This window comes from Ixodes scapularis, unplaced genomic scaffold (genome assembly GCF_016920785.2).
Source record: "Ixodes scapularis isolate PalLabHiFi unplaced genomic scaffold, ASM1692078v2 PGA_scaffold0__279_contigs__length_252992795, whole genome shotgun sequence".
Lineage (NCBI taxonomy): Eukaryota > Metazoa > Arthropoda > Arachnida > Ixodida > Ixodidae > Ixodes > Ixodes scapularis.
In genome coordinates, this window is record NW_024609835.1 from 104,549,409 (window position 1) to 104,575,161 (window position 25,753).

General features: G+C 48.3%; 1 protein-coding gene across 2 annotated transcripts in view; it reads right to left on the reverse strand.

Moving 5' to 3' along the window:
- Window positions 1–57: 57 nt before the first annotated feature.
- LOC8031915 overlaps window positions 58–25,753 on the reverse strand; it is a 160,021-nt gene continuing 134,325 nt past the window's right edge. Inside the window, exons 1-13 of one of the 2 annotated variants that reach the window (XM_042289291.1) lie at window positions 25,198–25,288; window positions 23,006–23,647; window positions 20,132–20,323; window positions 19,319–19,432; window positions 18,889–19,014; window positions 18,448–18,617; window positions 14,728–14,770; window positions 14,430–14,569; window positions 12,977–13,147; window positions 8,642–10,113; window positions 5,824–6,290; window positions 3,962–4,014; window positions 58–1,583 (exon numbers count right to left, since the gene is read on the reverse strand). In XM_042289291.1, coding sequence (XP_042145225.1) covers window positions 1,478–1,583; window positions 3,962–4,014; window positions 5,824–6,290; window positions 8,642–10,113; window positions 12,977–13,147; window positions 14,430–14,569; window positions 14,728–14,770; window positions 18,448–18,617; window positions 18,889–19,014; window positions 19,319–19,432; window positions 20,132–20,305 — 3,036 coding nt within the window. In that variant the 5' untranslated portion in view covers window positions 20,306–20,323; window positions 23,006–23,647; window positions 25,198–25,288 and the 3' untranslated portion in view covers window positions 58–1,477. Of the gene's footprint in view, window positions 1,584–3,961; window positions 4,015–5,823; window positions 6,291–8,641; window positions 10,114–12,976; window positions 13,148–14,429; window positions 14,570–14,727; window positions 14,771–18,447; window positions 18,618–18,888; window positions 19,015–19,318; window positions 19,433–20,131; window positions 20,324–23,005; window positions 23,648–25,197; window positions 25,333–25,753 lie in introns of those variants that run through there. The other variant, XM_029990793.3, reaches the window with a different exon arrangement.

Here is a 25,753-nt window from a genome sequence, read left to right on the forward strand (position 1 = left end):
CAAATATTGTGATTCTCCAAAGTAGTGGAGCATATGCAAGAAAGTCAAAAATAAGTGTCATTAGTTCTCATGGTTTTATTTTGGACAACATAACAGTTAAAAAGAAGTAGTTAATTTCATCTGATACAGCAAACAAGGGCGTCTGTACAAAATAGTATTAGCACTGGATAAATTAACAGTTGTATATAAAGAGCATCCCAATGGACTTCTTTTGTGGAATTGTCCAGTTAAGACCATTAAGTTTGGTAATGTATTAGTTTCATAAAATGCACTGGAGATGAAGTTTGTCAGAAGTACAGAATAGTATTACAGTATGGTACACTTTGTAAAAAGATTATGATACAGTCAGAAAACATTTACAGACTTGGCACAAAAAAAGATGTTCCTCAAAACAGGTACAATAAAAATATGAAATGTGCCATTACAACCACATGACAAAAAAAAAAGCACTACTAATTTAATTTTTATGCAGTAATACCCGTCTTTCGATATGAAGCGTCAACACTGTTGATGTTAGAAACTAATAAGCAAGAACTTTTTATCAGGTTGGTCCTCAAAAGATCTTTTGGTGAGAAAAAACAACAGGTGAGGAATGACCGTTGTGCACATATCACATGATCCGGTGTTCTCCATTCTGCCTGGGAGGCACAACGTGTGCGTGCATGCACGCACACACATACACACACACACGCACACACATAAAAAGAAAGGATAAGTCATCTCAAAGAGATGCAGACTCACACACGCTTTGCTCCCATTTAAATATATGTGAGGTGCGCCCACACAATCTGGCGTAAAGCTTTACAATGTCACACCTAGTACAACGCAACAAACAACGAAATGTATAAACAAATATCCGTTAAAACAGCCCTGAGTTCGGAAACATGTTTGTCTTCTTAGTGGGAACGCCTCAGTCGAGACGGCCCTTCGGACGGGCCTCGGCCAGACGATGTGGTGGTCGAGGAAGGAAGCGAGGCCGAGCCGAGCCTGCTCCCGGAGTAAATGCCTGAGAGCACGCAGGATGAGAGTGACGATGGGTGTTTTCCTTCTTTAGAGGAGGCGGAGAAACTGCAAGGTTACCCGAAAGAGCCGCCTCCCCTTTCCAGCTTTCGCACCCCTGAGGGACAGCTACAGAGAAGGAACCTTGAACATGCCCCAAAACGGCACGGGGTGATATGTTACATGACAAAAAATTCGACCAGTGAAACCGCGAGCTCCCTTGCCAAAACCTGCTGTGCTCAGCTACCCATTCACGGTAAAAGATTTGTCTGCCATGCGCGTCGTCTTACGCAAGCCATGGGATCCGGCGGGAGAGTTATCCCCCAAACACGACCCGTCCCAAGTCCGCACACCGAGGCGGCAGCTGTGTTGCACTGCACGTTGGCTCGTTCGGTTCAAATGACTGCTGCCAGACGCCCGACTCCCGTGGCACAAGGGAAGGTCTGACTGTTCATAAATGTGTCACATGCTGACACTGTCACGCCACAACAGCCAGGTCTGTCTCGTCTTCGGAGCTGCTGCGAGCCCTGACTGTCTGGTACTTGTCGGGAGACAGCATGTCCTCCTCGTCCGAAACCTCGTACCTGGAAGGAAGGACGGGTCGTGCCTCAGAATTTCCGTCACCTGGCTCGAGGTACAAACCAAAAAAATCGGCAAACGTGTGCCTGGAGAAAACTTTTGTAAGGCGATGCTTTTAATTATTGGCTACAGGGCAGATCCAAATTGTGACTGTTTTAAGAGACATTCCAATGAATTTGCTTATGACTTTGCTTTTGTATGACCCACATACAGTAGGCTCATAATAATTGAAACTGGGATATTTCATACTTCTGGTTACTTCAAACAAATTTTTAAATTTTGTTTTTTTCGCTATGTTTTAAATGTATTTATAAGCCGCTCGATACCAACGGCGTTTTTGTGCAATTCACACTTTTTGTACTCGTGGCCCCATTGAGTGCGCTTCTTTCCGAGCACCGGTGCACTGCAGAGAGGCAACACCCGCAGAAGCAAGCTGCGCACCGGTGCTTGGTAAGAAGCACACTAAATGGGGCTCAAGCGAGCACACATGAGCTATGAAAACGGGCTCCACGCAAACATTTACATAGCAACTTGAGCGGATGCTGTGACGTGGCGGCACGGCATAGGTCCGCATCGCAGCTCCCGCACAAGTTGCTATAAAAACTGCTGCGTGGTGCCCGCTTTCACCGCCCATGTGTCCCCTGCTTAATAATCCACTTCAGACAACTTGGCCTGATGAACTGCCTTCATTTTGTTTTGAGTTGTCATCTGCTGTCTAAACAGTCCCCGATAAACAACATTTTGGAGGAATAACCAAACTTATGTCATACATTTCACAAATGTTTCTTGTGTAGCATACCCACTTATATATTCAGTAGGCCTATGTAAAGGAAATCATCAAATATCTGCTTTGTATGGGTAGCCATTCATATGGCAAATCATAATTTTATCTTGCATCATATTTAGATAAATTTCTGATCAATGAAACAAAATGTGTGGCTTCTAGGAGTTTGAATTAATGAGAGTCTACTGTAAGGTGCTCGGTATATCAGATATCGAAACTTAGCAGCAAGCCTGTAGGCTCTAGTAGTCTACAGGCTATCCTGTGTTACGATAAGGCTCTTATGTATATTTTAGAGGTGAAGCTCCTCAGGGTCTAGCCTTGTCTGGCATCCGTGCTCACATCGATTGCACTGCCTCCAAGATCGATTCACTTTGAAAAAAAAAAATGTACGCCCACAAGGGGGTTTGAACACAAGACCGCTTGCTTACGAGGCAGACGTCTTAACCACTACGCTACACTCCAATGTTTAATGTAGCTGCTCAACGTCTATACAGGAGAGGGCGCTGTGGTCAAATGCGTATATAATTGCGTTAAACTTTGCGCGCATTGGCTCAACGTTTATAGACGAGAGAGCACTGCAGTCAAATGCTCAACTGCGTATAACCACGATCCATACCACATATTCTTTTTCTGACATGGACCGTCGGTGGAGATGCGTTCCCACGGCTTCTAGCGGATACAAGCTGATCCGCTAGAAGAACCACTGGCTCTGCATTTCACCGACCATAAAGCAGTAATAATGAAGCCGAAACGCAACCCGGAACTCAGCACTACCTATGAGCAATAAAAAAAAATCTGCACCATCAGCACTACCTATCAACCATAAAATCAGTATCATTAGCACCACCAGAGCTTCGCCCCAATCAACATCATTCACCACGTGGAGATGCGGCCACTTTTTTTACTGGTGTTTCCAATTCATCCTGGGTTTTATTGTTAGTCACTTTTCCAACAAATAAATATTCCTATTCTGGACAAGTGTCGGGGCTCACCCGACAGGCCCGTTTCTCCTTTGCGGTCAAGCGTCGGGCGCTTCCCGACAATTTCAACTTGCACCATCTCTTGTCCCTCCAACAAGTGCCGTTAACAGGTGCGATCCCTTTTTCTATTTGCTAGATGTGCGGACGGGCATTTTGCGCACGTTTTTGGGTGTTCAAGATGGAAGCTTTACTCCGTCCGCGTTTTATGCAGTCTGGAGACTGCAGTCTGCAGTGACAGGAAAGTCAAAAGGCAAAGACATGAAAATGTTTTCTATAGTAAAACCTGCCCTCGACACCCTGGCTTGCACCTCGGCATTTGGTTTGAAAAGTATCGTACACCGTGCACATACCGCTAGTATAATTCAATAATTCAGTGAAAACATTCAGGACAATGCAGAGTTTTTTCAAAATGAACATATTGATAGTATATTAAAGAGTTGAGTTTAAAGGCAGTCATTGATTTGATCTTTTTTCGCTTAAATTAATTATGACGAGGTGCCTAGGTACAAGTGGAAAACTCGCATGACCGCAAAAGGATAAGCGAAAAATTTGCCTGTCCATTTCATTTGCTTGTGCAGACTCTAACATGTTCCCAACAAGAGCATTTCTAATCACTCACCAGGGCTTTGAACTTTTCTTGTTTTTCCTAGCAGCCAATGTCATCTTTTTGGCCTGGAAAGAGGGGAACAAAGGAGCCTCACTAAAAAGACCCTACAACGGCAAACGGAACAAATGGTCCCGGAACAAATGGTCGCAGAACAAATGGTTCAAGTACAAACTAGGAAAAAATGGTCCCAGATAAATATCGCCAATGTGGGTTCTCCATTTTCGGATAAATCCAATAAAATCCAATAACACTCGCTGGTAAAAATTTTACGGTTTCCAATTTATATGAAAAGTTCAGAATTTCAAGGCTGCTGGTTGCACAAACTCGACCGGTCTTCATATTTTTCAGGGAAGCTCGGAAATGTTTTGCGCTGATATTCTTTTTTATTTCAACTTTTGTTTTGCAAGCTTCATAAAATAATAGTATAATGTAAAATACCGGGGAAGCGACCACCCCGCTTCCACTGAAACTTGGGTTAATGCACACATGGGTGCTTGTCCGATCAAATCGGGTGCTTAATATATAATTTGCAAAATTCTCAAATTGGGGAAATGTTAATTGTGAGTGCTTCAACTAAGTAAGCGCTTCTGTGGTATTTTATGGTATATTGAACCCATATAAAAAAGTTACCATAGGTGGCCTCCCTAAAATTAACTCCAAAAAGCACCCTCCACTTTCCCTCAAAATAAACCTGGAAAACGCAGAACCCTACATATGCCCACACGGAGCTTGTCCCATTGTTGCATGGCGACCTCGTCTCTAAAGTCCGATGGTTTAAGTGCCACGTGCTCACAATTAGCAACCACTAATTGTTATTATACTCAATAGTGATAAGATGATGTGAAAAGCTTCTTGACTCTCAGTTGAAACCAAACCAAAATAAATGGGGTGTCACCAAATCCATAGCTAATTATGATAATTTGATAATACTAAACCTATATTTGAATGGTGAGAAGCTTTTAACGCAACCAAGTTGTATACCAAAGATCAATCGAAACCAGACCGAATTGAAGAAAAACAATATCAGTAACCCCTATATTACTACATCTCAGCGATTGAAACTTTAAAAAATAAAAGCAAAAGGTTACTGAGATGCGGTCTAGCCATTGTGAGCATCTACAGACCCACACATCACAAAACACTGGTACACTTGTAAGAGATATCAAGTGTACAGTAAAACTATATGTCCTCCATCAATTTGATATTTTCACTGCTTCACACAGGGATATCTGCATTGAATTCTTATTTATTGTGTCTGCTTTTCCGGTTGTTACGTCCAAACAGTGCAACCCAACATGACCGCCACCATGTCTCGGGCCGCAACCACACGGTTCCTTTTACTTCGCTCCTCTTTTCTTTCACCTACTTGCTTCTCTGCACCATGCTTCTGTCATAACTGTTACAAAACCTCCACCTTTCCTATTCAAGTCCTCAGCATAAATGTTGAAACAACTTATTTTTATTTAAAAAAAAAATAATAATAATAACTTTTAAGTACAAAACTTTTAGAAGGTTCCTCTCCCTCCATATGTCTGCCGCCTCTCACTTACCGTCTATTTATTTCCAAGCGCTTTCCCCACAGCCGCCTCGGCGCCTCCGAGGCAAAGACGCCAGCCTACTAGTCCCCGGTTGGCGGGTTCTAATCCTGGCCGAGATTCCCGCAATCCGAAGAAGGCTTATTGCAGAGGAGACCGAGATCTCGGTTTTCTGTCACAAACTCCACGGGCCGCCAAACTTATTCCACAGTCCTTCATTCAAGAATGAAGATGCGCTTCATTCGTTTAGACTTGTAAAGTCCCCGAAATTTGCCTTCCTTTTTGTCATTCCCCGCAGACAGCCCCGCAGACAAAGAAGAGGATTCCTGCAAAGCCTACCTTTGCCTGATGCGGCGGGACGTCCTGCTGCAGAATGGCCACGGGGGTCATGCAGGGATGGCCCTCTTGCTTGGGGGCCTCCACACCCGCGGAAGGCCGGGCCCTGAGGGCAGCGGCCGACGGGTCCACCCTCTTCTCCGCGCTTGATGCAGCAGCGGCGGCCCCCGCGGCCGCCACAATCTCCTCGATTTTTCCCAGGGGTGGTGCCTGCCTCGCACTCTCCGTCTTGGACACGTCGCTGGGCGGTGACAGGGCGCTCTCCGTCTTGGAGACCTCGCTGGGGGCAGGCGACTGCCGCCCCGCCACGGAGGACTCCGGTGTGTGCAGCAGCAACACCTCAGTGGAGGATAGCGTCTTGGGCAGGGAGAAGCCCACCACGGCCACATTCCCCCGGCCCGCCCCTTCCCTGGCACCCCGCCTCCCGTCCTCCGTCTGGGACGCCGAGGACGCCGGGCGGGACAGGGAGCCTGCACGAGGGAACAGAGAGTCGTTGATGTTCGCATAAAACTCCAACTAGTGTTTCCGACGTCACGCCAAGGTGTTTCACTCTTCTAGAAACAAGTTCCTGCATGTGCACAGTTCCCACAGCTCCTCAAAGCAAATGCTCTTGTTTATAAACAGGGAGCTGGTCTCTACCACCACTCCTCCAACTGGGTTCCTCGGAAGCCAGAAGTTCCTCAGGGTGTACCCTCAAGGGTTCCTAAAGTTGCCGAAGTTCCTCGATCGTTCCTGCCTTTACGTAAAATGTTCCTTCAGTTTAAGCACTATTTTATAAAATCTGAGCCAGCCATCGATACGTAACTACAGTAATATATTGAGCATGCTCATGTAACAATAAGTGCCCACCCCCTACTTTTGAAACATCTAAAAAAGCATCAAAGGACATATCAAACGCCCACTCTTAAGCAAATTAAAAAATACACGAAAGACACATCAAACACCCAGTCTCCAGAAGCAGCCATTATCTCCGCGACCGAACCTAGCACCGGCATGGCATGGGTGAAGTGGCGAAGCAGGTTAAAGGGGACGAGGGTCAAAAGAGGTAGAAATTGATCGTGATAGACAGGTTGCTCTTTGTTCACTCAGAAGAGTCATTCAAAGGCTTTAGTGACGAAGACTAGACAGTGTGTAAGGAACCACTTTTAAAATTTTCTCATTTAACTATTGACGGCATACTCGCCTAGAAAATGCATCCCCCACATCCGCCATCAATATTGATTTTTTTTTCTGCCCAGCAGCCGAGTCAATTGTACCACCGAGTGGCCAGGTCAAGCCAAGCCAAATCAAGCATGGCAGCTCGCGCGCGCGAGTTAAGGCTGTAAATGGGAAATTGTGGAGGTGATCAACAGTGTAACCGCAAGCAGTGCACGGTAAACAAAGCTGGCATTAATCCCTCAAAGATGTTTCGTCCACCGGATATACTGATGTCAACGAACATGCTGTGGTCTGTGGTTCATTTTTGGACAGGGAAATCGTGGAAGTGGTCGCGTCACTTTCTGCTGTGTGCTGCCGATGCAAAAACTGCAATGACACTTTAGGGCACTTTTCTTTGTCGAAAATAATGCAAACATTCTGTTTTTACACGTTGAAGCACTCTATTGGCTCAGCAAACGACGGCCATTCTGAATTCGGTGGTCAGACCAAGCAAGGGCCTACTTGACCGTGTGCTCCTTCTGCATTTTTGCTCTTAGGCCTAGCAAGCACCCGTCTCCTAGTTTTCCATGGTTCTCTTCCAATTATGGGTGGGCACGTGCTTGCTCGGTATTTTCTAGTATGGGTGCCAAAAACTTGTTAGCACCGTGTTTACTCGAGTAATAGCCGCGCTGTTTATGAAGAAAATTTGAGGGTTCGCTTTTCCAAGGAACACGCAGATTGCCAATCACATTGATCAACAGCATGATTCCAGTGGTTTACAGGACAGAGATAACGTTTTTGTGCAAAGATACCATCTTTGAAGATTGCATTTGTATGAAGAATCATGTTCTCAATCTGGTTATTCGCTATGTTATTAATGCGCAATGCGATGATTGGCTGTATATGTGTTTTGTGGGAAAGTAGAAGCAAGGGCCTTGTTCAAAAATAGTGCGGCTATTACCGTACTCGAGTAAATACGGTATGTGCTTTACTGTTTACAAAGTCTGCAGGATTCTGTGCTGCTTTATTGAATCAACGCTAGAGAAGGATTTCTCGGCTGTCAATCAAGGTATGCATTTCTTGAGATTGAAGAGTGGGAACCCCCAATATATATATGTGCGACAAAACTGTTCTTTTCCTCTACCTCTCTCGGAAGAAAGAGTGGAGGTTAAATGTGTAGCTATGGGTTTGCATTCCTGCGGGTTGTTGCAACCTGGACTTTGTGGTGGTCTTGGCTTTAAACTGCAAAAACCCACTGTTGTGCCGGCACGCAAAACAGGCCGCACATTGACAAGTGGCGAACCGAGGGTTACCTAAGCAAAAATTAAAAAGAGAAAAACTGGGCAGACACTTTGGAGGGACGTGTGCGAGGAGAAATAAAAGGTGAGAATGATAAAAAGAATATATGGATGAAAGACCAGGGGAGATGAGGAAGAACAAGAGTGGAACCAGCACAAGTTGAATTCAAGGACACAAAGAATGTGGGCCGACAGAGTTTGAAAGATGTAAGACAAGAGGAGGACATCCAGAGCAACACCACGCTCATATATAATACTGCTGCACTTTATCAAAAGCCAGCTAGCATTCACTGGAAGTGTCTAAAGTGGCATGCTCCTAAATCTGCGGGAAACTACCCGCGAGAATTCATCGGATGTGCCGGGGCCGAAGTTTCACATGAACCTACCTCCGGTGGTCTTAGAGACGATGGAATCTGGCCTCAAGATGCTGGGCTCTGGCGACCCCCCATGCAGGTAGAGTAGGGCCTCGTCCTCGGTCGGGGAGCACTTGCTCCCCAGGGAGGGCTCGGGGGACTCGGGCGGCACCTCCTCCTCGCACGGGGGCACAGGGGGAGGACCCCGCCTTGGAAGCGTCGGGATTGGGGGCGGTGAGAGCGCAAACAGCTCGCTCGCTTTGGCCGTGGTGCTTTGCTCCGGAAGGGGGTCCCGGCTGAAGGGCTCCGCCCCCGCACTCCGCGTGTATGTTTCTCGAAACTCCTCCGCGCTGATCTCCTCGCTCTTCCGCTGCTGCTTCTGTTTGGACGGCCAGCGGCCCCTTAGCGAGAACTTGAGCAGAAATCCGCTGCGCTTTTTGGCACTTCCCGCCCCGGAAGAGGTTTCGCCTGCTGGCACGGAGCACTCTGGGGATGAGAGACCCTGCGCCGCATGCTGCTGCTCCTCCACGTCCTCCGTCCCCGTGACGTCCTGGCTGGCCGAGTCTCCGAAGGACAGCTCCGAGGGGCACTCGCCCGCCGAAGAGGCCTCCGCGGTGCTGCGCTCCGGGGCGCAACGTTCTGCCACGTTGGTCCCCCGAATCAAGTCGGGCTCTGCGAAACTCATCTGCCGCTCTGCGTTTCTGCCCTTCTTGTCATTTGCCGCGTCTGCTTCATCCTTGGGCTGCGTCTCTACCGAGCCGAGGTGAGGGCATTCCTGCGACTGCTGGATCTTGAAGCTGACCTTGTACCTGCTTGAGCAATCGGGCAGCTCTGCGATGTTGGTCAGAAGGATGGCGCCCTTGCCCTTGCGCTCGCCATTGCTCGCAGCTACGGGTTTCTTGGGACACCGCTGCTCCGCCACGTGAAGCACCGCATTCTCGTTAGAGCGGAAGGAGCTCGACGAGCTGTCCCCGCTTCCGCGCCGCAGTCCCACGTTGAGGTCTTCTTCTGCATCGCTGCTCGAGGGCTCCAAGACCTCAAGCACCGAACAAGTCTGACCTTCCTGCCGCAGTTCCGGGTTGTTTTCGAAAAGCACCTTCAGGCTCACGTTTTCCTGAGACCTGTCCTTGGGCGCTTCCACTTTTCGGCTCTGCGCCTCCTTGACTCGACACTTGCGACTGCTTGTGCCGTGGCGGATGACGAGTGTGTTGGTCGAGTTGTTGGCCTTCCTCGTGGGCGTTGGGTTGTTGTTACTGCGCTGGATGTCGCTGTTGCGCAGCAGGCCATCGAGGAACACCTGGACCTTGTCCCAGGAGCGCACTTCCTGCTCCCAGGGAGCTGGAACCTGCTCGTGGATACGCCGGGCGCTGGCAGGTGGCCGCTGGGGCTCCTCCTCTGCACTCTCCTCCCCACTGTAGTCCGACAGGGAGGACGAGGAGGCGGGCCTGGCTTCCGGTTGGACGTGGGGGCCGCTGCACTTCGCCAGGGCTTGGGCAAAGTGGGACCTGCAAGTGATGCAACGGCCTTCTCAACGCAACTCGGCCCGATGCTCCCGAGGTTCCATTCATAGCCAATATGACTTTTAAAGGGACACTCCAATCAAATTTCTGTCTTAAAGGCCGGCATACAACCTCGGTTTTCTGCAGGGAAGATAATCCTTTCAGCACTCTCCTCTCCCAAGCTGTTAGGGGAGCCAAGCTGGGGGCAAGGTAAAACGTAGAGAGGATATAAGAAAGGAGGAGGCGGGAAAAAGTGGAAAGCGCGAAGTGTACTCCGGCCTTTAAGAAAAGAATGCAATCCTATGTCGCATCCTCTGAAAAGCCTACAAGTAAAATAAAACGACGCAATTCCGCCTAAAAGTTTATGAAACCGGCCAACGATGTCTTAGCAGCTCCACACGGTCACCAAAATCCGCTTAATCTAGCAGGCTGCATGCAGAGCAGCGCAGTCAATGCCGCTGTGTGGACCAGTGTTGCGGAGTTGCCACTCCGGAGTCGGAATGATTCCGGAATCATTCCGCATTTTCGCGACCCCGGAATGGAATGGGAATGGAATGCGCGGCAACGGTGAGGGGAATGGAATGGGAATGGAATTAGATGCCTTTTGCCCGGAATGGAATGGGAATGGAATGGGCCAGGTTTTTTATATTTTATTTATTTATTTATTTATTTTTTACGTTCAGCTATACCGATCCAGTCAGGGAGTCGGTTGTTCAGAAATAAAATGAGCAAGAAACTGCGAACCCGCGTAAGGCCCTACCAGACTTATGCGCAAAAGAAAAAAAATGCAATACAAAAAACAAGTGTCAAAGCAAAGAACAGAGGGGGGAGGGGAGGAGGGGGAGACGGCGGTGGCACCTTTCACCAGTGAAGTTCAACACATATCCGAATGTGTCTGCGCCTGTAATATTGCACGGCTGGTACGTCATCAGCCGACATGAACGTGACCTGCTGCTCTGGTGATCCGATACCGAGGAAGGAGGCCAGACGTGGCCTCGCTGAGCGGACCCAGACTTCGTGCACTTTCGACTCGTCCCGAGCGCGCTGTTTCTCGAAGAGCTCGCACCTGTGCCGGCAATATCAGGTCACAATCCACGAGGTCTCTGTTTGAATGATGCTAGGCGAAACTTGAAGAATGCCATTCATGCGTTGGAGGCGGAGAGTCGGCAGAAAGGACCGTCACAACAGGGATGCCACCATATCGATTTTTGAACCGTAACAGAAGATAATACATGTGCTTCAGGATGCTTCAGGTGGTCCACTTTTCTCGAAAATTCCAAATGCAACTGCCTGCATGGTCTTCACGGAGGTCAGCTACAACGAAAGTATGTATTGTCCTTTCATACAGCAGCGTGGGTAAAGTTCCATGTTCAAGGCAACACCTACAGATTCAAGAATACTAGTTCATCCCACCGTGACGTCATGTGGTCAGTGCTGACAGGGGCGCCCTTATTGGACGGGGAGGTGGTGATGTTTTGATGGAATTTATTTTAGAGGTCGAAGTCTTTTCGCACCACTGGTCAGTCAGACAGGATGCCAGGGAAGGGACCGCGGTCAATCCTTGGTGGAACGTTTTATAAACCCATTTAGGACTCTTCGTCCGGAACCACTACCTTCAAGGCGAAATGCCAAGCCTGCGAAAAAGTAATTTCAAGACAAAAAAAAAAAAAAGAAACTTCCACTTTCAACTTTAAGCCTCACCTCAGTTGGAGTCTCAAAGAAATTTGAAAAATGTATTGTATTATCAGTATTTATATTTCTGCCTTCCCTAAAATATATTCTTGTATTTGTATTTCCAAAGACTTTTTGCCTCTTTTTAAAACTTATTTCCGATAGGTATCACGATACATTTTTATAGATATATTTGAGACTTGAGTATCAGTATCTTAGCAACTATTTTCATCTATCCCAGTATTTGTATTTCCAAATACATTTCTGAGTATTTCTGCCCAACCCAGCAACATAATGCAGCTGTCAAGTGACACTTTTAACGTTTAGGAATTGGAGGAATGGAATGGAGCGACTCAGCCATTCCAGGAGTGGGAATGGGCTCAGTGTCCCCATTCCTAGGAGTTGAAAGGAATGGAATTATCGAAAACTCTAATTCCCCGGAATGGAATTCGAATGGAATGGGGGTGCCCATTCCGCAACACTGGTGTGGACACAGCCAACAGTGCGCGGAACGTCAACAATTGGAAGATTGTTTTGTTTGTTTCTTATTCTCCGGGGCTCAGAGCACGAGGACGAGAGAAGAAAAAAAATTAGACGAAGACACTTAAGACTGTTTACGTTTTGGAATGCGAAAGGCATAAAGGCCTGTTCACACATGTAGTGGAGTGCTATAAGCATAGCACAACTGGAACATTGGAACTTGTATATCACATCAATAAATGACATCTTTGCCAGAAGTGGCGCTAGCCATCTTCTTGGCAATGACCGGAAATGCTCGTACGAAAGCAAACAAGGAATAGAGGCTGGGCCTGATCATTCCTGTGGGCTCCTTTGCATCTCCCCATTAAAATATGTTTCGCGCAAAAAAAGATAAGCAAATTAGAAGTATTCGAAAGGACATCTAGAATGCCCCGCTAACTCTGGAGAACTATAGGTTGAGAGTAACTAGCGCAAACTGAATTTCTCTAAAAAAGCATTTATTAATTGCTCTAAGACAGCAACAGCAAGTTGTCATTTCAGGGTACCACCCCAAATTGACAAATAATAGTTAATGATAAGCTTAATCAACCAGACAATTCCAGTCAATGTTCTAGAAAAGATGTAAACAACACCTTCCAATGCAACTGGTAGAGTTCACCAGTAGCGTGTGCGCCTGAATATGGGAGGACAATCACATGCAGTGTGAGGAGGCACTTGCCGTATCAGTTCAAGCGGTGAACGTGTTTCCACGGCGCCCTTGTTCACTCGCAGGCGGCGCCACTTCTCTTCCAGTTGTAGCAATCGACTCTCTTCCTCGGGAAGCAACTTCAGTTGGGTCTTTTCCAGCAGAGCCTGCAACTTGGCTTGTGTCTGTTTGCCTTCAGAGTTCCTGCAGAAACCAAACATGCAAATATTTGTTTGTCATTACTACATTGAACAAACCAGTTCTGATAGCAGATTGACTGACAACAGTTGCTGAAATATCTGTCTCCCAAGTTGCAGTGCAGAAATCTCTTCGTCCACATACCAATAGCCAAGTGGGGATACATACTGCATTTTCCCAAGTATAACCCACATTAAAATTTAAAAAAAGCAAAGCAAGGGGCGCGAGTTATAGGCGAATTTCGGCGGGCAGTACGGCTTCACGGCAATGAGTGCGAAGTCGTCGTGACAGATTCCCCACCACGTCTTTTTCTGTCTCTCCTAGGGGCCTTTTGCTCCCCACCTTCTCCTTCTCACTTCTTTTCTTGAGTAGCCATCTCTGTTTTGTTTTTGCGGGCTAAGAGACGTCGATTGCCGCTCTGCGCCACCGTCACGTCTGTTGCCGAAGAGATTGGAAACCAAGCAGCAGGCCGGAACTACCACCACCGCAAGGGAGGAGGATGGAAAACCTGCAAACTGCAAGCCGCGACTGAAGATTGTTTTGAGGTCCCGAGAAAGGACTTGCAAAGTATGTCAAGAAGAGAAGAGGTTGCAGCCATGTCGTGTCGACAGAGATTCGGCGCTACCGCGACATTTCTAGACAAGATGGTGCGGAACAGTTTCAAAAAGTGCCGCATTAGCAATCACCTTGACGTCGCGGACGACGACGCTATCTACGGCAATGAAGGTGCCTCGGGTGATATAGGTAGCTTGCCAAAAGTGAATGTGGCAACGAGCATACTCAAAATAAAGGTATGGTTTCTAGCAATATCTGGACATTGATTTGCGTGAATAATGCAAGTAAAATGTGAGGTTGTTGTTTGTTTTTTCAGTAGTAAGTTGGAAGTCCGGGTTATATGCAGGGGTGGGTGATATGCATGAAAATATGATTCGTGAGCACTGCGCGAAAGAACAATGCCAGTTCTGAACAAATAATATTGATCTACCATTGGCAATCATGGAGAGACATTATTATTATTAAACAAGTTTCTTATGTATACTGCACAAAACACGCAAAAAGCCATAAAATATTAGACATTACAGCAAGGTCTTCTCATACTGTCTCAGATCTTTCATGAGCAAATTTCCTTTTATGTCAGTTGATCAAAAAGTCAGGCCAGGTCAAATCTGCACACAACATGAATTAACGCCACTTCCACCGAAGATATTTTAGGCCTATAAATACTCCAAAAAAAGTATGAAACTTAACTTAAATGCAAAGAAAGTTAGCACATGCTCCGACCACTTACTCTGAGGGGGAGTTCCACGGAAGTGAGTCTGCACTGTCCGACTCCGCCTTGTCCGAGTTCATGTTTCCCGAACAGACCACTTGCACATAATGTAGCATCTCCTCCTGTCTCCTCAACAGCCTCTTGGTAAGCACCAGCAGCTGGAGGGTCATTGAAAAGAAAGCAGAATCTTACAATAAGATCGACTTGTGGGATGTCGCACCATAGCCCTCCCTTTCGTCAACAAAGGGGTACCCTAGTTTCACACCACGAGCTTTTCAGAAGGGCATGCAGGTAAAAATGACAGGGCTCGACTTACCTCTCTGAAGCCATTCTTCATCTCAGCATTTTCAACTTGCAAGCTGAAAAAGGTATTGTAAAAACCCATTAACCTCCCAGATCTCACAAAGCTGGAACCTGTTGCATAGTACGATCTATGCGACTATTGTAGGTGATCGCAGATGTCAAGCAATTCATTCAACAAATATGAAGTAAAAAGAAATATATACTGCACATGAATAAACCACCTAGGCCTGTTTTCTCAAAGCACAGTTATCTCCAGCTATGAAGACTAGCCAGAGTTGCTAATAGCTCAAAGTATCTAAACTCGGGGATAATTTTTGTGGCAAAGCAATCGCAGGCACGGGAAGATGTGTGCACCAATTAAAAAAGGCTGTGCATATGCGCTAGTTTCTCGGAAAAGCCACGAAAAGTTGTCCCTGAGTATAGTACAGCGTGGGCAAAATAGATTGAATGCACTTTGAACTGACCGCCTAAATCAGTTTCGTAACTTACTGTGCTGGGATTTACTATACAGCTGCTTGAAGCTGGTCCATTCATTATTTGACAGTATGAATAGGTACATGAAACCTCCGGAGTCAAAAGAAAGCAAAAAAAAAAAAAAACTGGTTTCATCTATGGAACATTTATTGCTAAGCCTTTTACCTTAAAATCGCCGGAAAATCGTCGTGGGCAATTCTGGAGTTTACAATTATTAAAAAAAATTTGTGAAATGGAAAGAAAATAGAATTGGCTTACCTATTTTTCACTTCATTTGGCCCAGATAAGCGCCATGGTAACACACTATTTTATTTTAGCATACATGCAAACGATAGGAAAAACATATAGCTTTTGATTTTTCTTGATTTACTCAGGTGAGTCAATCTTTCCACAATTTAATCGAAAGCTTCCACCAACTTCAGGTACCTCTGTAGAAAATCCCAGTGCCATAAGTTAAGAAACTGAATTATGCAGTCAGTTTAAAGTGTGTTCAATTCATTTCGCCCACGCTGTATATACTCCAACGCCAAAGCCGTGTATAGAGGAGTTGGGTCAATAGGAGGAGCGGGCAGAGCCAGGGCGTGCACCAGACGCGGATGGAGGGCTTGGGATGCTCTCTTGGCCAACCAGAAGTCGAAAAGAATCCTCTAGCGGTGACAGCAAGAAAGTTTTAATAAGAGCGCAAGGTTTAAATGTAGTAACTTTTCGTAGTTGAAAGTGATGTTTTGATTATGATCATGCAAAAAGATGTAAGAAACGAATGTGCTGCTTGAACTCTGTTTCGCTGAGACAAAATGTGACCACTTGGACGGCAGATTCCCGGCCCTCGGTGCCTAGCGTACGGATTATGTTGATTGTTTTGCTAGTCGCGCTCTTCCACCTTGATTTCAAGTGACCGTGATTAAAATATCACGTGCACCACATTTTCAGTCACCAAGAGTTATTCCAACGCACTTATTAATTTTGTTTCTCATGACCACCGGCAGGGTATTATTTCCGGCTTCTGGTTGGCCACATTTGAATTTGTGAAGATGCCCTGGAACACACCCAGCCTGCTTTCGGCCAATGGCACCCTCCTTATTTGCCTCCCATACTTCTTAATGAATGGCCCAACTCTATCTATACACCTTTCCAAAAAACACTCGACCCCAGGGGCAACAAACCGCTTTCGAGCCCAGTCACTGAGTTTGAGGCTAGACTCTCACCGGCGTCCCTCCTAACCCTAACCGAGTGGACTGTGATTTCAATGGGCGCAGCCTGCGTAGGCGCAGTTTCAAACGGTGCTGGCGGCTAAATTCTCGTCTTTTGCCGCTATATTTTGTGTTTCATGGTGCATGTATTTTCCCGAGGACATTAAAAAAGCATTGTGCCACATTTGAAAAAAAAAGCAAAAAAAAAAACTGAACTATTTTTGTTGGGTACGCACGCGACAAAACGAATGCGACTGGAATGTATAGTTCTAGTTATTTGTTTTTTTAGGATAAGTTTTGACGGCGCCGCGGGATTTGGCGCATGTGAGACAACAAAGCGCTTTTGCTGACAAAAATAAATTGCAACAGAAGAGGGCCGAAAGGCATGCATTTTTCGCGCTCACAAATAACGTACGTTCACCGATGGGCAGGACACGTACATACAATGGAGGAAGTGTTAACATTCTAACAATATATTGTACGTACCACACGATGCAGCCTTATTCAAAAAGAACTTATTTGAGACAGATCTCGAATAACACAGTCACAGTCGACGACAGTCACATCTTGACGATCGGACGGAATCCGAGATGACTTCGTTTTGGGGAGAGCTTCCTTTTTTCACAACCGCACCAAGGCAAAGAAACAAACGCGACTGACCTGTTTCCCACCCCAACCCGGACAACTATTTTTGGAGATGACTGAAGATTCAACGCGGATTATCTCTGGGAGGGGGAGAACAATGTTCGCAAAATCGCGTCGAGGGTCGTCCGACGTCCTTCACCTCCTTTGTTTCCCGCGAATGTCGAGCCTATGGTCGAGCAGAACAGCTTGAATGGCAGGCACTTACTAGCCTTATTTCTCGCAATGGAAGATAACAGCAAAAAAGGTACGCAGCACGCATAAAAAAAATTAAGTGGAAACTTTCAAGAAGGGCGAGAAAACGTCGAATGCAAAACCGCAAAAACGTAGGTAGAGAATCGCGCTGAGCGAGTCTTCACAGTCCCAGAGAGTGGCAGAAAATTTCTAGCTGATAGAGGGCGTGAGAGTCACACCAGCCGCATCAGCATCAGCAACATGGCGGCGGCCTAGGAGCGTTTTTTGGAAAGGTGTATATACAGCTCTGTCCTCCCTGCTCTGCCAGTCATGTGGCCTGAAATTTGATTAATTTCTAACTGCTGCTACCATTCAAAAGAATGGGCCCCGGTGCATGGACACCTACACCACCCTTAATGAAGCTACGGGGGTAAGCTATAACAAGGGACCTAACGCCGAACCTTACAGAGAACAAATGCTCCAGCTCTTTTTGGCAAGAAGCAAAAGTTATCCAATTGCTATATATGCATACCGTAATATTCTGAACAAACGCCCGCCTTTTTGAAGGAATGTTTTGTTATCGAAAAGTCCGTTGCTTGCATACAAGCAATGAGCACTGCCGGATCGGCATACAGTGCGAACGCTTTTTCCATGAAAGCAGATTTCTAAACCGCTACGCTCCCTTCGTTAGGCTCCCTATCTCCAGCCTTTGCTGATATGTAAATTAAAAAATGGATGGAGTAAAAAAAAAGAGCCAACAAGAAAATAGAAAAAACAACCAAGTGCAACCAGCAAACGACCAAACGGGAGAAAGAAGAGACAAAGAGCGATGCCGCAGGAAGCGGTAAAACCGACGATCACATTCGCAAATACTTTGGCGTGGGGCCATGTCGGGCGCCTCGTCAATCACAAGGAGCAGGCTCTTGTGCAACTTTCTTGTTTGGTGCATACACACATCCGAAAATTTTAAAAGGAAAGGTCTGCCCAGGTGTCCCCAGTTCTTGGGAATTGCCATTTTTGGAGGGTGGGCGATATATCAGGATTTTCTTTGACACAGATATTTTGATATAAAATGGGGGTGGCACAAGTTCGAGGGTGGGCGTACGTCCAGGATATTACGGTATAGTCATATATTTACTATGCATGAAGTTCTCTTGTACATATTCCATTTATCAAGAAAAGTAGAGTAGCTCTGTGAGCAGAGTCTCCCCGCACGTATCCCTCGGTGTGTACAAGAGAGAGTGACCACCCACCTCTGGAAGTTTCCCTCGATGAGAACCTGCTCAGAGGAGAGACAGAGGCAGACCTCGGTGGTGAGCAGGTGGTCCGCACAGGCCACCTGGCCACTCTGCACGGCCACCCCATGCGGCCGCAGGCCTTGCTCGTTCTGAGCCGTCACGTCCGCATCCAACAGCACCAGGGTCTGCGTCGGAGCACAATACCGGGAGGATCAAAACGAGGCCCCTCCCTCACCTTCACATACCGTCTGGCAACGACAGCAGAATCTATGTGCCTGAGCAGTGAACCTTCGTCAACATTCATCAAGCCTTGCTCGACAGTTCACTATCTTTTGAGTTGGCGAAGACACAGTCCAAGCATTTTTGTTAGTGTAGGCCTTTCCACAATGTCACGGAAAAATAAATGCCATCAAGCTGGTACTATATTTGCGAATGCAAGGGAGCAAAGAGACGAACCTTGATGACGGAGATGTGTCCATGTTTCGCAGCCAGATGCACCGGAGTGTTTCCGTCATTGTCCTTCCGGTTGATGTTCAGGTTGTTGTTCTGCATATACTCTGCCAGCCAACGCACCACTCTCTCCTGTGTACACAAGATGTGTTGATTTGTTACAATACATGTGCATCATTACACAGACTGCTTTGCAATGCAGCGATTCATTGACACCTCATACATGAAAGGTGATGCCTTGCGAGGTTGGTAGCATCAAGAAATCTGCACACTGCTCCACATCACTTGTCCTTCAATTCGCATGCACAAACTTGCCACCAACTGATAGTTTCGAAAGAAAAAAAAGTGAAACATTCTGCAACCAAGGCTTCTGAGCCCCGTGTCAGGGCATTGCACTCCAGAAAGTGCAGCAATGTCCTATATGTTCTCAGCTTACCTGACCATACTTTGCAGCTAGATGAAGCAAGGTCCTGTTCCCCTCTGGAGGGTTAATTTGTTCCAGGGCCCAGGACTTGCTGACGAGCCATTGGACTATCTCCAGGTTCCCATGCTGCATTTAAGGAAGACAAGAGCAGGTTCACAGAAGGAATTCTATCACAGTGTTCAAAAACACCTGAAAATCCTGTAATACTCGTGAAGCCTGGTACACACCTGTTAAAGAAAAATCTGCCACCTATACTTCACTTCACTATACGATGTGCCACAACAGATGCAAACGAGTGATCTTATACTACAGTGCTTTGCACGAGCCATGCGAGTTCATGTTCTGCATGTCGCTCTACCCAACCAAGGCCACATGACACACTCCGAGCTACAGATTGGCTCCTGTGGCTCGTAGCATCCGCTGCAATATATCATAAGGTGAAAGAGATTATAGTTGCTATGGCACCAATCATTGAAAGCCACCATATTTTAGTTGTGCACACTTGACACATATTGGAGTCCAGGGGCTCTAAACTCGTCAAACCCGAAGTTGGGGCCGAAGTTCACGGAGTGCACCTATTAGACTATCCGGATGACACCTTCGCGCTTTTTTCACCGACGTCCAATCGGCACGCTCTTTGAAGTTTCGGCTCCTACTTTGTGTTTGACGAGTATAGGGCCTGAGCGCTGCATTCAGTTTTGATATTGGGTTCAATACCACACTATGCGCGGGAAGTGGCGACTATAACATGGGCGACCACCAATGTTGCTTGAGGGGACTTTAGAAAAAGTCCATTGCAAAGTCCAAGCTTCCCAACGTGCCCACCTTGACGGCAGTTCCGACGGGCGTGAGGCTGCTGTGGTTCTCGTCAGCCAGGACGTGCTGTGGGTGTCCCTGGCAGAGCCACTGGAAGCAGCGCAGATGGTTCCGGGCCGCGCACACGTGCCACAGGCTGTTGCCCTGGGCATCCGACAGATTCCACACCAGCTCCCGCTCCATGTCTCGCAGGCTCTGGCTCTGCACACCAAGGTCGCCCCATACCGTGAGCACTCCCAAGTCGACGGGGCAGTGCATGCCGCTTGCTGACGGCTGTTTAGGCCAGCGATGCCAGCTACACGTTGCTCGCCAGTGCAGTGGATCGACCAATGAAGAGTGTTCCTTGTGTCATGCACTCATATGCTCTTTGAGTGGAACACTAAGGGCCACGCAGGTGTAGAAAAAACTCACCACACTCTGATGTCCTCTAAGGCGCGGAGATTTCGATGCGTCATTTTCTCCTAGTGTTGGTGACAGAACGCAATAAGCTTGATTAACTTAAGCGCTCAAGGAGAGCGAAAAAAGCTATTTGTAGTGGCCGGACCTCATAAACAGAGCTCACAAACTTCGCACACGGTGGATAGTTGGAACTAGGTCACCAGGCATGTAGCCAGGGGGGGGTGTTCAGGTGTCAGAACACCCCCCGAAATTTTATTTTGTCATATTATATATATACAGGGTGTTTTTTTAAAGCTTAACAGATTTTTTTAAAAAAAGCCGTGAAAGTTACACTTATGCCGCTTGTGGAGGTGAGTTATACGGCCAGGGGAACATTTTATAGGAGGCTAATCGTAACGATCAGCCAACTAATTAATTAAAATTTGTTAAATAACTTTTTAATTAATCAAAATAGACATATGGTTCCAATTGGAAAACTTGCTCAGCGTCATCCAAAACCACTAAATCAGTAATTTTCAGAAAGACTTTCGGTGCGTGGGAAGCGTAGTATTGTACTAAAGTTACCACTCGTGGAGCAGGTACAAGGCTGGGGCTAGATAAGAGACGGAAAAATCGCGCGGGCGCCTTATTGTAACCGTTAGCTTTGTACCTGCTCCACGAGTGATAACTTTAGTGCACTACTACGCTTCTCACGCACTCAAAGTCTTTCTAAAAATTACCGATTTAGTGGTTTTCGATGACGCTGAGCAAGTTTCTAATTGGAACTATATGTCTATTTTCATTAATTAAAAAGTTAATTAACAAATTTTAATTAATTAGTTGACTGATCGTTATGATTCGCCCCCTATAATATGTCCCCCTGGCCGTATAACTCACCTCCACAAGCGGCATAAGTGTAACTTTCACGGCTGTTTTTAAACAACTCTGTTAAGCTTATTAAAGAAAAACACCCTGTATATATATAATTTTTTTTTTTTTTATTGTGTGTGTGATTGCACCAGTACCTTGAAACACCACCCCGAAGACATTTTCTGGCTACGCCACTGTAGGTCACCATTACTTTCCTTACATAACACTCTGCCTTGAAAGCCAACCCCTTTTTTAGTTGCTTGCACAACGAAACACTGAAGTGACAATCGAGTGACTTTGAGTGGACGGTAGAAACCGATGCGGCGTCGGCGCGTTGAGTGCACTTCCGGTGTGGGGCGGTGGGCAGAAGTCACCATGCAAGACGTGCATTTCTGCGTTGTTTTCAAAGAAACCAAAAAAAAAAACGGCCTTCTCATCAAAACCCTGCGACAGGCTGTACCAAAAGAGTCGAGAGCATGGATATGTACCGTGAAAAGGAAAAACCGGACGCCGCCGGACCACGATTGCTTGGGCAGGAAGCACTTTCGGTTCAATTCACAGATACTTGTGGTCATCAGATTTATTTGTTTTGTTCCAACATGAAAGTAAAAAACCATCAAGTTGTACGGGCCACCTGCGGACTACGTTCAGTGCGTCATCAACTACTATTGGCCGCCTGATCGTTCGAGCTGTCGCCTAGTCTTTCAAACGCTTCTGCTTGCCGTCTGCTCTTTCAGACAACACCGGCCCGTAGATTGACCGTTCGCCCGGTAATTGCGATAAGAAGTAAATGCAGGTCTCAAAAGGCTTAAGTTTGAAGGGTGGTTGGGGTAAGCAGGCTCGCTGTAAACAGTACACACAGGGAGATGTTGATCATTGTTACCAGTTGCTATTGCTGACTTGTTATGCCTCATTCACTTGGTCCGATTCTGCTCGCCATTTTCAGTATCGACGGTGACCATCTCAGCTACGGTTCACGCTTTTGCAGCCCGAGCAACGTCGCGACTGAAAATTGCGAGCGGAATCTCATTGTGCGAATTAAGCTTTAGCGTCCATGCGGAATGAATCACCGCATGTCACATTATTCACGCAAAGTTTTGCGGTGTAACGAGCCTCAGTAATTTCGCTGAGGCCACTCAAGTAGTCAGGCGCAAAATCAACAATTCCAACACGAAAAAGAGCACAGGGACTCACACCGACGCCAACAACACCGCATTTCAATGGTTTGTTTGTGAGCGACGGCGAGCGTCCTGCCCACACTCCATCGCGCATGCGCTGCGCCGATGCCATTCGCTAGGGGCCCTCCGGTTTGTCTGTAAACATGGGTTGGTTCATAGAGAAGAATAAAGTTGTCTGCATCGTAAACTGTGGCTTTCGTTAATCATCCAGGGTCGTCCCCAGTCATTTCGAAGAAAAGATGCAAGCGAAGTGACAGAAAGACATATTCAGAATGGCAAAAGGTGGAACAAGCAAGCACACGTAAACACACACACAGGGAGACACGCCAGGTGCAGGCACGGACGACGGTCCAAGAACCCCCAAAAGTGTTTCAAAAGGGCACGCCACGATCGGGGCCAAACTCTGACAAATGCCGATTCCCCGGAGAACGAGTGAGTGGGCTTCCCAGGCACACACCAGAGCCTCGAGGTCCCCCTTCTTGGCGAGCCTGAAGATGGCGCATATCCAGTTGGGCACTCTGGGCACCCTGGCAGCGGCCGGCCGCTCCTGGGCACTGCTCCTACGGGGCGGCTGGCTGCGCAGCGACAGCACCGAGGACGCGTCGCCACCGCCCTTCACCTCGCTGTCCGAGGCGCACTGTCGCGACCAGTCGCGCTCCTGCCGCGCGACCGCCGCCAGTGCGACCCGCCCCCGGCCTGGACCGTGCGCCGCGCGTACGGCGGCGGCGGCGGCGCCGCACCGCGCGCCCAGGGGTCCCGTGGCGGCGGGCGGCAGCACGTCCCGGTCGGCGGCGCCCCGGGCCAGCGCGCTCAGGGTGTCGATGATGGAGACCGTGCGCAGGTGCGGCCGCCGGGGACCCGCCGCGGCGGTCCTGCTGCGCTGCAGCGGGTACCTCGCAGAGGCGCAGCAGGTCTCGGTCGTCGAGGACGAACTCCTCGACGGCCCCGCCGTCGTCCGGGTGCCGCATGGCGGCGGCGCCGCTCAAGACGTCGCCGCTGCTGCTGCCGGTGCCGCGGTTTGGGGGTCCGCCCAAGCCGGGGCTTGGTGGGCGCCGGGGCGCCGAGGCTTGGCCGCCGCTCGGGGACCCGCCGCTGTAGGCTGCAGGGGGAGGGGGAGGAAAGGTCAGCCTTCCCCACGAGCGGATACACTGGAGGCCGGCGCACGCGCTGACGGAAAGCGCACATGATCAATCAGTTCCGTTCTTCGACGACCCGATGATGGGCAGTACACAATTGGGCCCCCACTCTCTCCCCCCCCCCCCCCCCCCCCCCCCCCCCCCCCAATCACCAGCTACAACGCCCACACACACACACACACACACAGGCGCGGACACACCGGTAGTACCATGCGGAGTTGGGGGTATGTCGGGCAAAAAACATGGTTTGCGAGCCTGATTGATTTGCACTCAATGCAATGTCTTACGAACTGATTTTTATGTTCAGGCAACTTCGAGTGAACAATCAGTCTCAGTCACCGTTGAACAAATTAACGTGGTTAGCATGTGTGCGAAGGGAAGGATGCGGGGTGTCCGTCCTCGTCTGCTTTCACGCCAAGCAGTGCAGTCTGAAACGATAGTAAGCCAGCACTGTGTCCATGCGTTACAGATTAATACAAGACCGTTTTTTTAGTTTCTTTTTTACGGTTAAAGACGTGACGGGAAAGTCACTTTTTTTCCAACATTTTCTTTCTATTGCTGCCACGCCCTCCCTCCCTACCTCTCCCCCGCTTAGATATGCTATGGCCGCCACCAGGCCGCGGAGAGGGGCGCAGGTGCAACCAGAGGAGCGCGTGGCCGCTCGGTCCGGTCAGACGGCGTCTGCAGCATGGCATTTCAAAGTCGTGACTCGTGGGTGGAGGCCCGTACCGCACCGGCCGTGCACCGCCACGGCGGCGTCGTCGGCGGTATGCAGCGAGAACAAAGCGCTCGCTTTGCCCAGGCCCCGCCCCCCGGATCCAAAGCGCTGCCGAGACGCCAAACAAGTCACACGCACACATTCCTCCCAAGCACCGATAAGCGCAACGGGAAGACGCGTGCCATTATGGGCATCATTCCGCAGGCCAGAAATGCTAGGGTACTTCTTGCTGTCTCGACATGGGAATAAAACGAGTTCTAGAAAAGTTACTTCTTCCACAAAAAACCTCATTATGGAGTGGGAGCATACATATATGAATGACCCCAAGTGCTTACGGGAACGATTATCAGCTCGAGAGCGAGTGTACTTGTCGAAGTCGTAGGGGGTCGAAAGTCGAGGAGTTGAAACGTTCAGATTCACTGGGATCTCGCAATCAACATCGCAGGTGGCGCACCGTAACAGCTCAGTAGAGCTGCCTCGACAGCAGGGTGTACTGGCACACCATGACCACACCGGAACAGTGTGTACTGGTAGACCCCAAGAGTGCTATTAGGGCAGCACTCCCGCAAGCGCACAAAAACCGCTGATACGGTGTAAAGGCACAGCTCACGGGCTTGGCAAAGTGCGCTAACGCACTCCCCACGAGCGCACCGGACGGACCACTGGTAAGGTGTACTACCACGTCCCAGGGGCGCTTGTAGGGTGTGCTAGGACACTTCCACGAGCGTACCGGAAGCATTCAGACCTGATTGGAAACCCGCTTCCCACCCCGGAACACGGTGCTCGGGTGCTCACCTGTGCGGTAAGAGCGGCGGCCCTGGGCGCTTCGTGTCGTGTCCGTGATCGGGCAGCCCCCACAGGATGCCCCATGGCCCGCAGCTCCGGCACGACTCCGCCGAGACGACAGCACGCCCGGACGCACAGGCGATGCTGCACATACCGAGGCAGGGGCGGCACGCTCAGTGTGTGCGGACGGTACACACGGGACGAGACAGTAGCTTTTACGCCCCGGATCAGAAACGAGACAAAAAGCTGGTCGAAATTGGTAGGAAGAACACGAAAACGAGACTCCTGAAAGCTCCAGAGCGGCACGCAGCCGTAGGGTTTAAAAAAACTAATTAAAAAAAAAAAATTTTTTTTTTTTTTAAGCAGTTTGGTTGGGGCACGCGTGTCAAAAAACAAATTTAGGGCAATATGATGGCGCGAGATGCGATTTAGTCGGCAGTCACCTTCTTTCCAGTAGTTTTCTCTCTCGGCATTTCAGGCGCGTGGAAGAATGACCAGTGAGGTCATGGATTTCGCGCGCAGAATTTCAAATAAATCTGTGGCCGTCAACATTGGTCTGATTTTT